The sequence below is a fragment of the Sorghum bicolor genome, chromosome 3 (assembly GCF_000003195.3).
Source record: "Sorghum bicolor cultivar BTx623 chromosome 3, Sorghum_bicolor_NCBIv3, whole genome shotgun sequence".
NCBI lineage: Eukaryota > Viridiplantae > Streptophyta > Magnoliopsida > Poales > Poaceae > Sorghum > Sorghum bicolor.
In genome coordinates this window covers 16855973-16870891 of record NC_012872.2, presented here as the reverse complement: position 1 = coordinate 16870891, position 14919 = coordinate 16855973, and the positions used below count along the sequence as shown (strand labels likewise).

Here is a 14919-nt window from a genome sequence, read left to right as displayed (position 1 = left end):
TCGGTTTAGCACTACAGTAGTACACACTCAGACGTATTTTAAGTATAATATGCATGTGGAGAAGAGCATATACACATACCTTTTTCATACAAGAGTACATATTCATACTTTTTGAAGAGGAGTATATACACATAATTTTTTTTCTTGAAAGGAGTATTTGTTCATACTTTTTCAAAAGGAGCATGTACACATACTTTTTTCCTAGATGGATTACATTTCAAAAACAAAGTTAGTATATTTACAAACTTACACTACGAGTATGTCCATATTATTTATACTTATAAATGTAGCAGTGTGCGTGTACACAATTTAAATTTAAGTGTCATTATATACAAGTTTCAGATGTGAGTATGACCAGATACAAGATTCAGATTTGAATATTATTGCATACCAGTATTTTATACGTGAGTATGACCATATACACGATTTAGATTTGAGTATCATTGTATACTAAGTTGGGGATGAAGTACCACTGTATACTTTTGTTCACTTTTGAAACAATCCAAATCGACATACGAGGAAAAGAATACTCCATTTCAATAACCAAATCTGAGGCGTCGGTTGGTGCAGCGGCTCTGCGGCGCCGTCGATCAGGGGTAGTGTCTGTCACCCAAACGGCTCCAGTCGCCAGCCATGAGAGCGCATCGGTAGCACCATGGAGGGTGCCGTGCGCAGGGAACGTCAGCGCTGCTGATAGGGGATGCTGCCACGGAGGAAGGGGAAGTCACGCTGCCGCCGATGGACACACAGCTGACGGGGCAGGCACGCCACCGCTAGGGGCCCTGTGCACCAGGCTCGGGGGTGTCGTCGCTTTTGGAGAGGAGGGGGCCACCGCCACTGGGAGCCGCCGCCGCCGGGATGGCCATGTTGAGGGAGGTTCCATCGCCACTAGAATGGCAAGGAGAGCAAGCGTCGTGGTCCAATCTACCCGGGGCCGAGGCGCCGCCGCCACCATGCGTGAGGTGAGATCGAGAAAATAGGAAGGAGAAAAATCAGGAGAGAGAGAGAGAGAGGAGAGAAATGTGTGGTGTGGTCAAACGTTCTGGAGGAGGCCGGTGTATTTGTGAGCGGCAACATAGGATCCTAGATTTTAGGATCGTACTTCCAAACGGGTCTGCATGTTAACCCGCTAAGTAATCTGTCATCGCTCAAACGTGTGAAGGTAGTTGTATTACGGATTGTAAGAATTTTGAATGAAATTAAGGGGGTGTTTAGTTAGGCACGCACCACACACATCTGCTCGATCAATGCGATTGGATCTAGCTCATTCGGCTATAGAGGATGTTCGTCGACGACTCAACGCTTGAGGATCTCGGCAATGGCGGTGTCGTCGCTGCGGCCGTGCTTGCCGTCCTGCTGGTGGCGCTCAGCACGTACGGGCGTCGTTTGTGCCGGCACCCGGCAGTCCGCTTCTTGATGTGGGGTGCCTCCATAGCTAGTATTCCTGCCGCTCTCCTCCGCCATCCTCTCCGCCCTACTGAGCAGGGTCAGGGAGAAGGCCAAGTGCAATGTCTAACGCCCCCACCCCTAGTCCGCCTCCCCGTACCGGTCGGCACAACCCCAACGTCCAGAACATGTGGACGCTCCTCCTGTGGCTCGTGCTCTCCCTCACCGTCAAGTGCAACGCGAACATCGCCGCGACGGCCGTCACCGCCGCGGCCTCCTCGCCTTCGGAGGGTGACGCCGCTGGCATCGACGGCTACAGGATCAGGCCTCCCGTGCAGAACCTCGCTGAGTACGCCTGGCTTGCCTACCTTATCTGGCTCTGCGTTCCCGTGGCGGATTGGCTGGGCCATCTCAACAAAGCCATCTTCTTCCTGTTCAGCGCGCTTGGTCTCGCCAAGCTGGCTGCCTTCTACAGCGCGAGCGGCTCGTTCGCGCTGGGTAAGAACGCGCGCCTGATCGCCGGCTACATGGAGCAGCTCGTCGCCGATGTCGGCGGCCGGGAGGAACAAGTGCCGCGGTACATAGTGATGGGAGAGAAGAAGAAGCACGTCGAGGAGAGCCCTCGGGGATACCGCGTAAAGCTTGACGCCGTGCAGGACAAGTTCAGCGGCCTCGTCACACTGGACCGCGTGTGGCGGCTGGCTGAGCACGGGGATGGCGTCCTCGCCGAGAGGGTGGAGCTCAGGGACCTCTGCCTCTCCTACTCTCTGTTCAAGATCCTGCGGCGGGGTCTGTCAGGGTACCCCCTCGCCGACGCTGGGTCGTCCGTCCAGGCGCTTAGCTTCGTGCTCAGAGGCATGCACAGCGCCGGCACCGGGGGCGCGGTGGTCAGCGCCGACAGGGTGTTCCGTGTCCTGGGGGACGAGCTCTGGTTTGCAAGTGATTTCTACTACTCTCCCATCCTGTTGTGCATCTTCGGCGGATGGTGTGCCGCGCTCAACTACATCTGTTCCCTCCTAATCACTACAGGAAAGCCGAACTTTGCCGAGTGTTAAATTCTTTGCCGAGTGCCAAACACTCGGCAAAGCCCGGCCCTCGGCGAAGATGGTCTTTGCCGAGTGTCGGACTCTCGGCAAAGCAAGACACTCGGCAAAGGTTGGTAGTGGTACACACCGTTAGTCTTTGCCGAGTGCCAGACGTTTGGCACTCGGCACAGATTATCTTTGCCGAGTGCCAGAGGTTTGGCACTCGGCAAAGTTTTTTTTTTTTTTTTTGTTTTTTGTCTCTAAATTTTTTCTACTAACTTTACACTTTATTTTAAAGCCTAAGTTAAAATTTGGCACAATTCTCGATATATTTCGTATATATATTAAATTTATTTCGTTTAAACATATTTCTTCCGAAAATACAATATTGAACTACAGGTGCATCCAATCATAGAATTATTTGGTTGGAAAAATAATATTCACAATACTTACTATAGTTTGAGATCATTTTCAGGAGCACAACCAGAATTTTGAACGTCTTATACACGAAATATGGCGACAAAGTTGCGGGATAAATGCATTTAAATTATATAAATTGCAAGTGAAGTCCAAAAATCTTAAAACTTGACGACATGTCTTTACATCACATGTAGATGCTATGATAAAAATTTAGGAACGTTTCATAAAAGTTATCACGTACATTAGTTATAAACCTACACCTCTCATATGTGATCACACCTAAAATGGAGTGAGAGGCGTTGGTTTATAACTATCGTACCTGACAACTTCCGCAAAATGTTCTCAAATTTTTATCATAATATCCTCATGTGATGTTAAGACGTGTCGCCAGGTTTAAAATTTTTTGGAGGTTATTTGTAATTTATATAATTAAAATCATTTCTCTCGCAACTTTATCGCCACATTGTATATATAAGACGTTTGAATTTTTGGACGTACTTTAAGAAATAGTCTCCAATTATAATAAGTATTGTGACTATCATTTTTACAATCATCGTATTTTATGATTGGATGCACCTGTAGTTTAACATTATATTTTTGGAAGAAATACATTTAATCCAGATAAATTAAATATATATATGAAATATATAGAGAATTGTGTTAAATTTTAACTTAGGCTTCAAAATAAAGTGCAAAGTAAATATAAAAAGTTTTAAAAGAAAAAACAAAAAAAAAATCTTTGCCGAGTGTCAGAAGTGCGACACTCGGCACAGATAGTCTTTGCCGAGTGCCAGAAGTTTGGCTCTCGGCAAAGAGTAATTTTTTTTTATAAAAAATAAAAATAGAAAATAAGAATTTTTCAAAAAAAAACTTTGCCGAGAGCCAGATCTTGCGGCCCTCGACAAAGAGAAAGGGTTTTTGTTTCAAAAAAAGAAAACAGAAATATTTTTTTTAGAAAACCTTTGCCGAGAGCCAGATTCTGGGGCGGCCCTCGGCAAAGGGAAGTCAAATACGCAAAGCACGGGCATCCCCAGCGCTAAAGCACGCAAACATCCCAACGTCAGCCCCGACCCCGACGCGTCCGGCGGCGCCGCCCGCCCACCGCGCCTGCCCGCGCCGCTCGCCCGCCCGCGTCCGGCCGCGCCGCTCGCCCGCCAGCACTGCTCGCCCACCGCGGCCGGCTGGCCGCGCTGCCCGCCACTCTCCCGCCCGCGCCGCTCGCACACCGGGGCGGGCTGGCCTCGCCGCTCGCCCACCGCGGCCGGCTGGCCGCGCTGCCCGCCACTCGCCCGCCCGCGCCCGGCCGCCGGCCGTGCCCTGCCTGCTTCGCCCCTGCCCGCGCCCGGCCGCCGGCCACGCCCTGCCTGCTTCGCCCCTGCCCGCGCCCGGCCGCCGGCCACGCCCTGCCCGCTTAGCTTCGATTTTGCCTGCCGAGGTTGGTAATCTGCTCCTTGCCCTGATTCTAATTCAATCTTGGTCTATAATGTTTCCTGGCCGGCCAGCGACTTCCAAGTTAAAATCTCTGTATCACATGTATATATGCTGTATCCCACTTGCATGAACTGACCAGTAGGAGATAAGATGGTTTTCATCAGAGCCATATATATATATATATTAACTATTAAGCCTGCTGAGTCTGTGGTGCTAAATCTTTTCTCTCTTTGTTATTAAATCTATATATTTCTATGTTCTGCACTGTGTGTTTTTTCTTTGAAGAACAAAACAACGTCTTGTACTGTTTTCAACAGGAATGTCTAGGATAGAACATGTCTTCACTTGTCCTGTGCAGAGAATGAAGTAGTAGCAGATAGCTGCTTGCTGCTCCTGTTTTACTACTACAAAGGTTCAGACAGTTTGAATTCTACCAGCAATGAGAAGTCCCCTCGCCCATGTTATGAGCATCGAATCTGCTTGATTCAATGGTTAAGTCAATCGTGTTTTGTAGGCTTTGTTGTTTTCTCTAGGATGGCCCTGAGTTAAGATGCTAGTGTCAAAGCTGTTTAGCTTTGTTTAACGCTGGCCTATTAGGAACTAGTACTCATTTTCGCAAAAATGTGTATTACACTTCCTCTTTTTCCAAAAATATGGATGTCGGCCTTCGTGTCGATGGTTTTTTTGCAAAAACATTCCTCCTTCAGAGAATACAATGGTTGATAGTGATGATAAGACTTATGATCCAGCAAATCCTGATCATGAAGATTATTTCTAGTACATGTAATACAATGTTCTTTTCTAATTATGTTTTATTTATCTTGCATTTTTTAATTACTTCTTGCTTATCATTTTTAATTTCTAATTACCTCTTGTTTTTTCTTTCCAATTGCAGGTGGTTGAACAAAGATGGTGGGTAACCGTCAGAGGAACGTGTTCTCGCTTTACCAGAGTCACAGTCGCTGTTCTCTTACGATGCACTTGTGTTACTTATTTGGACTTGTGATGGACTTGTGGATTTATTTAGATGGACTTGTAATGAACTTGTGGATTTGTACTTATGGATTTGTTTAAATGTGACATTTATATGATGTGCATGATATTTATGTGATGGATGTAAGATTTATGTGACAAATATGAGATATCTTTGAAGAATGTGAAATATATGTGATATATTTTGTTTATCACGAGAAAATGTGAAAATTAAATAAATAGGTCGGTTCTGGTCACTTTGCCGAGTGCCGAGGAAATTACACTCGGTAAAGAATTTTTTAAATAAAAAATTTATTACTTTGCCGAGTGTCTCTGCCAGGAGACACTCGGCAAAGAATTTTTTAAATAAAAAATTAATTTCTTTGCCGAGTGTCCTGTCTGGAGACACTCGGCAAAGAATTTTTTTAAAAAATCCCGAATTTCTTTGCCGAGTGCCTCCTGGCAGGGCACTCGGCAAAGAATTTTTTAAATAAAAAAATTAAATTCTTTGCCGAGTGTCCTGTCTGGAGACACTCGGCAAAGTTTTTTTTTAAAAAAATTCTGAATTTCTTTGCCGAGGGCCTCCTGGCAGGGCACTCGGCAAAGAATTTTTTAAATAAAAAAATTAATTTCTTTGCCGAGTGTCCTGCCTGGAGACACTCGGCAAAGTAATTTTGGATTTTTTTAAAAATAAATTCTTTGCCGAGTGTCTTTCTTGGAGACACTCGGCAAAGCAACCGTTAGTTTACAACTCGTCATAACGGTAACTTTTCTTTGCCGAGTGCCTCCTGGAAGACACTCGGCAAAGCCTTTGCCGAGTGCCCGATAAAAGGCACTCGGCAAAGAACCCTTTGCCGACTTAAAATTTGCCGAGGGGTCTTTGCCGAGTGCGGCACTCGGCAAAGTCTTTGCCGAGAGTAATAGTGCCTTTGCCGAGTGCCGCAGGCACTCGGCAAAGCAGCTGTCTCCTGTAGTGAATCATCGTTGGAGCCGTCGTTGTGGGATGCTTTTATCAGGACAAGGGTGTGATACACTACACGTCGTATAAGGTGATCACTTACACACTCCTCCTCACCGTCGTGCTCGTCGAGGCATGGGAGATCGTCGCCGGCGTGTGCTCCAACTGGACCAAGATGGCGCTCATCGGGCACTACATAAGGCACCAGTCGATGTGGCGCCGATCCAGCTGCGTCAACGCGGCGCTCTCTGCGGTGCTGCACCTCACGCCGGCGACGCGTTGGCGGGACAAGCTCGGACAGAACTCGGTGCTGGAGCCTCGCCGCTACCGCAGAAGGACCGGGCTTCTCTCGGAGCTACTCTACGGCAGTTCGGGGCTCATGAAGTCCATCCCGGTGTCGCCGTCAGTCAGGGACGCCGTGCCCCGGTCACTCCTGAGCAGCTACGGGGACGGGGCGAGCAAAGACAGTGCAGCGGCACGCCCAGTCGTCGGTGGCAAGGTGGGCTGGGCGTGGGACGCTGACGGGAACAGCAACACGGAACTCATCCTCGTGTGGCACGTCGCCACGAGGCTCTTCGAGATGAAGTCGACGGCGCCAGCATCGCCGGAGGATATGATCGCCGCCTGCCACCTCTCCTACTACTGCGCCTACCTGGTGGCGGTGGCGCCGGAGCTGCTGCCGGACTCCGCGGCGTGGACCAGGAGACGGTACAAGGAGGTGTCCGACGACGTGCTCGCCGCGCTCGGTGCGGATGGCGGCGACGAGTCAACTGGGGAGAGGTATGAACGGCTGTTGGCGGAGCTGAGCAAGGACTCGCGGGACACGGTGCTGCGCCGGGGCGCGGAGCTCGGCCGGCACCTGGTGGAAGAGTACGGCGAGGACGAGGCGTCGGCCTGCCGGATCCTGGCCGACTTCTGGTCGGAGATGGTGCTCTTCGTGGCGTCGTCGGAGAATGTCATGGGCCACGTCCAGGCCATGGCGCGCGGCGGCGAGTTCATCACGCTCGTCTGGGCGTTACTTCTCCACGCTGGCGTCACCACAAGGCCTAACACGCCGGGCGGTGCTATCCCGTAATTATTGGAGATTGTTATTGTAGTACAACACGGTAGCATACTCGTCGTCCTATGTTTTTAGTTTAATAAGGAATGCATGCTCATAAAACATAGCTCGTCATATTACCTGTGTACCTGCGTCCTGAAATGTAAAGAGATATTGAGTTGTCCTACCTCCTAACTAAAGTTATGGTAAGTTTAAATAATATATTGTCAAATATATTTTCATTTTTTTTTCTAAAATAGTAAAAATTGATACTCTTCTTCATCAAATTAATATTATTTTAACCTAAGATAAACTCATCCTTTGTACTCCCTCCATCACAAATTGTAAGTCATTTCAAGAATCTTAGAGGGTCAAAACATCTCAAGTTTGACCAAAACTATAGAAAAAATTACAAAGTTTTATGGAATCAAATAGATATACTATGAAAATATAATTAATGAAGAATCTCATCATACTTAGTTTATATCATAAATGTTATTATCCTACCGTATAAATTTGGTCAAACTTTAGATGCTTTGGGATGAAGGAAGTATTTGAGGAGCAAGGACCAGATATGGAAGGATATCACCGATTACATTTGTTTTCATATTTCTATTTAGATTCAGATTTAAATACGGATAGTGTCAATTATGTCGAATAAAATACAATTGGATATCGAAATTATAGATATGCAATTTGAGTATTTGCATACGGATACAATACGAGACTCGCATATAGACAAATATGAATTTCTCGGATTTAGTCTCGATGGTCCGAAAATATCCACACGGTTGCATAGGTTGATTCGGTCTGTACAGCCATTAAATGAGGGTCACCAAAGTAAGCTGTCCTAAAAATCTTAGAGATGCTTACATTTATGGGTGGCCGAATGAAGAGAGAAGTATATAATAAGGAGTTAGCCTAATGGATGACAAATTGCAAGTGATGATGAACTTGGGAAGCATAACATCTCAAACATTCATCTATGTACAGAAGATGGCCCAAGATCTAAATGGCTTAATAATTGGGTGGACATAGAGGAATTAATTGAACTTGTGCAATGAATTTGAGTTTCTTCACAAGCTAAGGCTCTGTTTAGTTCCTCACCTAAAATTTTTTCATTCATCCCATCGAATTTTTGGACACATGCATACAACATTAAATATAGATAAAAAAATAAACTAATTACACAGTTTGGTTGAAAATCGCGAGACGAATCTTTTAAGCCTACTTAGTCTATGATTAGCCTTAAGTGCTACAGTAACTCACATGTGCTAATAATAGATTAATTATGCTTAATAGGTTTGTCTTGCAGTTTCCAGACGAGTTATGTAATTTGTTTTTTGATTAATGTCTAAAAAACTCTTCCGACATCCTTCCAACACATCCGATGTGACACCCAAAATTTTTTCATTTCGAATCTAAACAGGCCCTAAGATATGAAGACCGATGAACTCAACATTTCAGAGTCTAAGATGTGAAGATATTCAGAGCAGGATCGATGTGCATTTTTGTTGAATATACCTTAGTGGAAATCCTGACTAGCAAAGGTTTAGTATTCCTGGTGTTCGAGTATGCTAGTGAATTTATGAAAAGACAAATAAATTGATAGTATAGCCTTCTACCGAGTTATAGATCAAACATGATAGGAAAAAGTCTACATAATCTCCCAAACTATAAATCTAGATATTCTATCCTCTCAACTTTCAAAACCGGTCAAATAACCCCCTCGAGTGGTTTTAGAGGGTGGTTTTGTCTTTTTCTTTTTTATTTATTTTTGCCGAAATTTTGAAAAATCATAATAAATCATTGAAAAATCATAAAATAAAAAGTTCAATTTTGTTGGACTCCTGATGAGTAGATCTACACAGTGAATATATAATATGGTATACTTTAGTATAAAGTTTTTGTTGTAGCTTTAAATCTATGTTTTTCTGTAATTAATTCAAATAATTCATATATGTAGTTCCTATGGTCCAATTATGGTAAAATTTTTATGGTGGGCTCATTACTGTATGCTTGAACTATGGTAAAAATTTCATACATTTACCACAATTGAACCATATGAACTACATATATGAATTATTCTTATTAATTATAGAAAAACATAGATTTAAAGCTACAACAAAAAATTGTACTAAAATACACCATATTATATATTCATTGTGTAGATCATTAGGAGTCCAATAAAATTAATTTTTTTATTTTATGATTTTTCTGTGATTTATTATGATTTTTCAAAGTTTTAAAGGAAATAAATAAAAAAGAGAAAGACAAAACCACCCTCTAAAACCATTGTTTTTTTGATTACACAGTACAACGCAGACACTCAACACGCACGCACACTCACCCCTATGCATACACGTACGCAAACCCTACCCCTATGAGCACCTTCGAAGGACTGAGCCGACAAATCTTGAAGTTCACGAAGTCACCACAGGCGCCTCGCTGTCGGCGGGCACGTCGCCTACCACTTAATGCATAGCGCCGGAAAATTCTGGAATAAATTCAGAATAAAGTGCTGCACCCAGGATTTGAACCCTGGGTGGGAGCCCCCCAACCAATGGCCTTTGCCATTGCGCCGTGAACCCCTTGGCCCCTCTAAAAGTTTTGAAAGTTCAGAGAGGTAGAATATCTGGTTTTATAGTTTGGCGGATGAAGTATTCCACCCTAGATAGTTTGAGGGGTTATGTAGACATTTTCCAACATGATATATGCAAGCGGATCACAGATTTTTACACATGAGGTAACCCCTAAATTGCACTGACATTATTTTGGTTCCTAAAAAGACCAATTCAATTCATGCCATTGACTAATGGCTCATTAGTCTTACAAATGCTTTTTGAGGAAACAGGAGGGGAAACCCCTCTACTGAGCTTATAAATTTAGTCTATACAAAAGGTAAAAGAACTGTACTAACTAAAATAAACATAACTAATCCTTAAGAAGAGATTTCCTTGATGACTTACACCTAAGAATAGTAAGTCCACGGAGACTACTGTTCCACAAACCAAGTGATATGATAGTGACTTGCCATAAAAAATAATGTTGTTTCTCGATGCACCAAGCAATCACAATGTAATAATGTTGTTTCTCGATGCACCAAGCAATCATAATGTTCCATAAGATAGTAGCCCCAAATGAGCACCTATCCAGGTACAACATATCAAAAATGTTGACACATTTTATTCGAAGCGATTCCAACTAGCCACCAACACCAAGCACTAAAAGAGCAATTGAAGAAAATGTTCAACTATTTCATCAACACCAGCATTGCAAAGGACACAATGATATGTATGCAGTGAAAAGCTCTTTCGACGAAGTTTCTTGCGTTGTGTTGGTCCAAAAGAAGCAACCAAAAGAAAAAAATTATGTTTACCTCTACAACTACTTTTCCAAATCCAAACAAACTGTTTAGGTGCTGGTAAGGTACACATGATAGCAGAGTAGGCTTGTTTGCAAGTAAAGGAAGGCCCCCCAAATATAGCACCATTGATCTTCTTCTAGATTGTGCAGTTGGAGCATGGCCAAATTTCCAGCAAGAACAACTAACTTCTCCAAAGCAACCATAGAGTGGTGTAGTAGGAAGTTATTGGTGATACTCTAAGCTATAAAGGCAGCAAGTGCAAGATTCTGATCCTTGGCAAAAGAGTAAAGCTGTAGGAATTCTATTTTCAGAAGCCCAAGTTCCACATATCGTCCCAAAACCTCATAGTGTGTCCATTACCCACCCAACATGAATCCATATCTCTGAAGTCCATCGACAAGCTCATAACATCTCGCCACAAAAATAACCCATTAGTCACTTGACACGAGGGGGAACTAGGTTAGAGTTAGAAAGCCGACCAAGTTAGCTACACCCGGTGTATCAAAACTATTGTATAATTTCTCTGCAAAGTTTAGACCCCGTTTGGTTTGTCACGGTAAACTTTGACTCCCATCACATCAAATGTTTGGATACATGCGAGACGAATCTTTTGAGCTAAATTTGTCCATGATTAAACACTAATGGTTAAATAAAATGAAAATGTTATAGTACCTGTTAAACTTTAACACCTCCAACCAAAGAGGCCCTTTATAGAAGTTACGCTTTGAGATTGGTGATAATACCAAAGCCTTTTGCTTTAGACCGACAAGCCTGTCATTTACTTTGTGTGAGTATCTATAGTCCATCCAAGACAGTGCTTGCCAAACCATCAATCTGTTTCATGATTTTGTCCAAACCATAAGATATTTCCTAGAGTTTGATTGAAAGTTAGCCACCTAACCAAACAAAGCATATGTACTACTTTGCTTTTGACGAATGAATAATGATGGAGTTTACTATTTCGGGCTTGTTTGGCACAGCTCAACTTGACTAGTAAAACTGTTTTTTTAGAAAATAGCTTCATGAGTGACTTTCTAGATGAAGCTGAGCTGTTTTGGAAAAAGTGTTTGACAAAATAGCTTCATAAACTACTTCATGCATAGTTGAGAGAGAGAAATGAGAGAAATGAGAGAGAGAGAGAGAGCTGCAATAAGCTACTTTTTTTTAGCTTCATCCCAACTTATGTTTTTGTGAGAGGAGAGAAAAAATAGCTTCACCCGTGAAGCTGTTTTGGAAATAAATGTTTGACAAAAAAAAACAGCTCACAATAGCTTATGAAGCTGACCCTTTAAAGAAAAACAGAGCAAGCTGTGGCTTCCAAGCAGCTGCTGGAAAATATTACGCGCACCCCGACACTATCCCAGGACCAGGCGGCGAAGACTTGGCTGCTCTGCAAGTCCACGCCCATCCTCGCCGCGGCGGCGACACGCGCGAATCGAGATCCGGCACAGACCCATCCGACCGGCGGCGAGATGGACATCGTGGTGGGTGCGCTGTCGGGCATGGTGGACGCGCTGCCGGGGAAGCTCGGCGAGCTGCTGGAGCAGGAGTATGCCCTGCTCTCCGGCGTCCGCGGGGATGTCGTCTTCCTCAAGGACGAGCTGTCAAGCATGCACGCCGCCATCCACCACTGTGAGTCCCTCGACCACCACGACTCCCAGACCACTGGATGGATCGGCCTCGTCCGCGAGGTCGCCTACGACATCGAGGACTGGGTTGACCTCTTCAGCATCCGCGTCGACGACGGCGCCCAACCCACTTCCGGGTTTCGTGCCTGGTTTCGCCGCGGTGTGGACAAGTTAACGGCGCTCCCCGCCCGCCACACCATTGCGAGCGAGCTCCAGGGCCTCAAGGAGCGCGTTGTTGAGATTAGCGAGCAGCGGAATCGCTACAGGCTCGGCGCGATGGTTGGCACCAGCACCACCTCGCAACATCCCCATGATCCCAGGATTTCTGCGCTTTTCGTCGAGCCCGGCAGCCTCGTCGGCTTGGATGGGAAAGTGGAGGATGTGTACAAGACTGTCATGGACGCCGGCGGCACCAATGAGCTGAAAATCGTCTCCATTGTCGGGATGGCCGGCTCAGGGAAGACGACGCTCGCCAATGCAGTGTACCGGCGTCTTCAAGCAGATAACACCTTCCAGTGCTCTGCTTTTGTCTCCATCGGACCCAAGTCAGACATGGTGAGTAAGACAGTCAAGGACTTGCTCTCAAATCTCGGCGACCGGCTCCGTGGAGGCGAAGACATTACCCAACTCATCCCCAGGGTCAGAGAAATACTGGAGAAGAAGAGGTAACCCGCTGAATTTTGGCAACTGGACTTCAGAATCACAAGCTAATTTGGTAATATTTTGCTTCATCTGTGCATCTTTTTGGACTATTTAACAGGTACCTCATTGTGATTGATGATCTATGGAGTAGCGACCAATGGGGAATAATTAGGTGTTGTTTTCCAGATAACAGTCTTGGTAGTAGTATAATCACCACAACAAGGAATGATGCGTTGCCCACCAATCATCATTGCGGTTCAAGCAAATTTGTCCACAACCACAAGATCAGCCTTCTTAGCGACAATGAAGCCAAGGAATTGTTTCTGAAGAAAGCTTTCAGCAGCCGGAATGACTATCCACAACATCTGGAGGATGTTTTTGCCAAGGTTCTGAGAAGATGTGGTGGCCTGCCACTTGCTGTGGTTAGCATAGCTACCAAGTTAGCACACAAGCAATCAAGAGATGAATGGGAAAAGCATGGATTGAACTTGCTATACAATTCACGTCCAGAGGGGTTAGATGGGCTGAAGCAAATACTCAATCTTAGTTACAACGATCTACAGCCACAACTCAAGTCCTGTTTGCTGTATCTGAGCATATTTCCTGAGAATTCAGAGATTGAGACAAAGCGCCTAGTGAGGCGATGGATCGCTGAAGGATTCATTGCTGGAACTGGAAGCAAAGAGGAAACAGCAATCAGTTACCTGAATGAGCTAATTGGCAGAAACTTGGTACAACCATTGGATCTGAACCATGATAATATCCCAAGGCGTTGCACAGTCCACCCAGTGATATATGATTTCATTGTTTGCAAATCCATGGAAGACAACTTTGCCACTCTGACGGATGCTCAACATGTCCCAAACAACAACATAACTGTCCGCCGGCTATCCCTGAATTTGAAGAGCAATAGCAAGGAAGATCAACCTGCAGCCCGAAATGAGTCTACTGACTTATCTCATGCTCGCTCAGTCACTGTCTTTGGTCACGCCAGTATCACCCCTCATCTGACTGATCTGAAAGTGGTTCGTGTGCTGGACCTCGAAGGCTGCAATGGTCCTGTGTGCTTGGATGGCCTATGCAAGCTGGTGCTGCTCAAGTACTTGAGCCTCAAAGGCACTGATGTCAGTAAACTGCCAGAAGGAATTGGGGATCTAAGGTGCTTGGAGACACTTGATGTGAGGTCAACAAAGGTGGAAGAGTTGCCTCCCAGTATTGTTAGGCTGGAAAAGATACTGCATTTGCTTGCTGGGAGTGCCAAGCTGCCTGGCGGGATGGATAAGATGAAAGCCATGCAGTCATTGTCATGCGCTGGTACCACAAAGAGCTCTGCCAACATCGTGGAAGAGTTCAGTAAGCTTGATAACTTGAAGGAACTGGAACTGTATTACTATGCAACTGAAACGCCAGGAAATGAGAAGCAAATCATGTTCCCCGTTGATGGGCTCAAAACTGTTAAACAACTGTGCATCCGGTGCACATCACCATCAGTAACATTTGAGCCCCGTGTACTGCCAAAGGTCGAAGCACTTGAGCTGAGGTTTGAGAAAGGCCGTGCTGATGAATCGAGTGGCGTGTCTGGCTTAGGGCATCTGTCGAGCCTGAAGCATTTGGTCCTCGAGTTTGAGCAGCATGATGTGGGCGCCATGGCGACAGTTGATGCTGTGAGGAAGGCTGCTGAGGGGCTCCTTCTAGATCGTCAATATATCACTATAAAAGTGGATGGGAAAAAGTACTAATGCAGTGAGGGTTGAGGAAGAGCCGAAGAGGTAAGCTGCACCTAGGTCTCTTACCACAAACAGTGCAAGGCGTCTTCTCATTGTGTCATTCAGTTTCTAAGCACTTCCTTGAGCATGCGATGCATTCATGGTTTACTGAAATGTTGATACTTGAGAATGTTTCAATTTTCCGTGCTATAAACTTTCTATTTAATTATGTGTAATTCATTTATATTCATGGTTTACTGAAATGTTGAGATTTGAGAATGTTTCAGTTTTCCGTGCTGTAAACTTTCTATTTAATGATATGTAATTCATTTATATTTTTCAAAA

At 45.0% G+C, this 14919-nt stretch overlaps 2 protein-coding genes and 1 long non-coding RNA gene across 3 annotated transcripts; all 3 read left to right on the top strand.

Moving 5' to 3' along the window:
- LOC110433328 lies at positions 4188–5417 on the top strand. Its single transcript, XR_002450725.1, has 2 exons — positions 4188–4266; positions 5158–5417. It is a non-coding gene; the product is annotated as an uncharacterized LOC110433328 (long non-coding RNA).
- On the top strand, positions 6217–7410 carry LOC8075311. Its single transcript, XM_021457895.1, has one exon. The coding sequence runs from the start codon at positions 6368–6370 to the stop codon at positions 7265–7267; it is 900 nt and encodes a 299-aa protein (XP_021313570.1). The 5' UTR covers positions 6217–6367; the 3' UTR covers positions 7268–7410.
- Positions 11919–14919, top strand: LOC8075310 (putative disease resistance RPP13-like protein 3). Its single transcript, XM_002457736.2, has 2 exons — positions 11919–12891; positions 12987–14919. Exons 1-2 carry the CDS (start codon positions 12071–12073, stop codon positions 14605–14607), a joined length of 2442 nt encoding a protein of 813 aa, XP_002457781.1. The 5' UTR covers positions 11919–12070; the 3' UTR covers positions 14608–14919.

Excerpts from the sequence above, each read along its gene's own strand:
- LOC8075311 (XM_021457895.1), top strand. The coding sequence starts at position 6,368 with ATGGCGCTCATCGGGCACTACATAAGGCACCAGTCGATGTGGCGCCGA.
- LOC8075310 (XM_002457736.2), top strand. The coding sequence starts at position 12,071 with ATGGACATCGTGGTGGGTGCGCTGTCGGGCATGGTGGACGCGCTGCCG. Across the intron at positions 12,892-12,986 it reads GAAATACTGGAGAAGAAGAG|GTACCTCATTGTGATTGATG; the intron begins GTAACCCGCTGA and ends ACTATTTAACAG.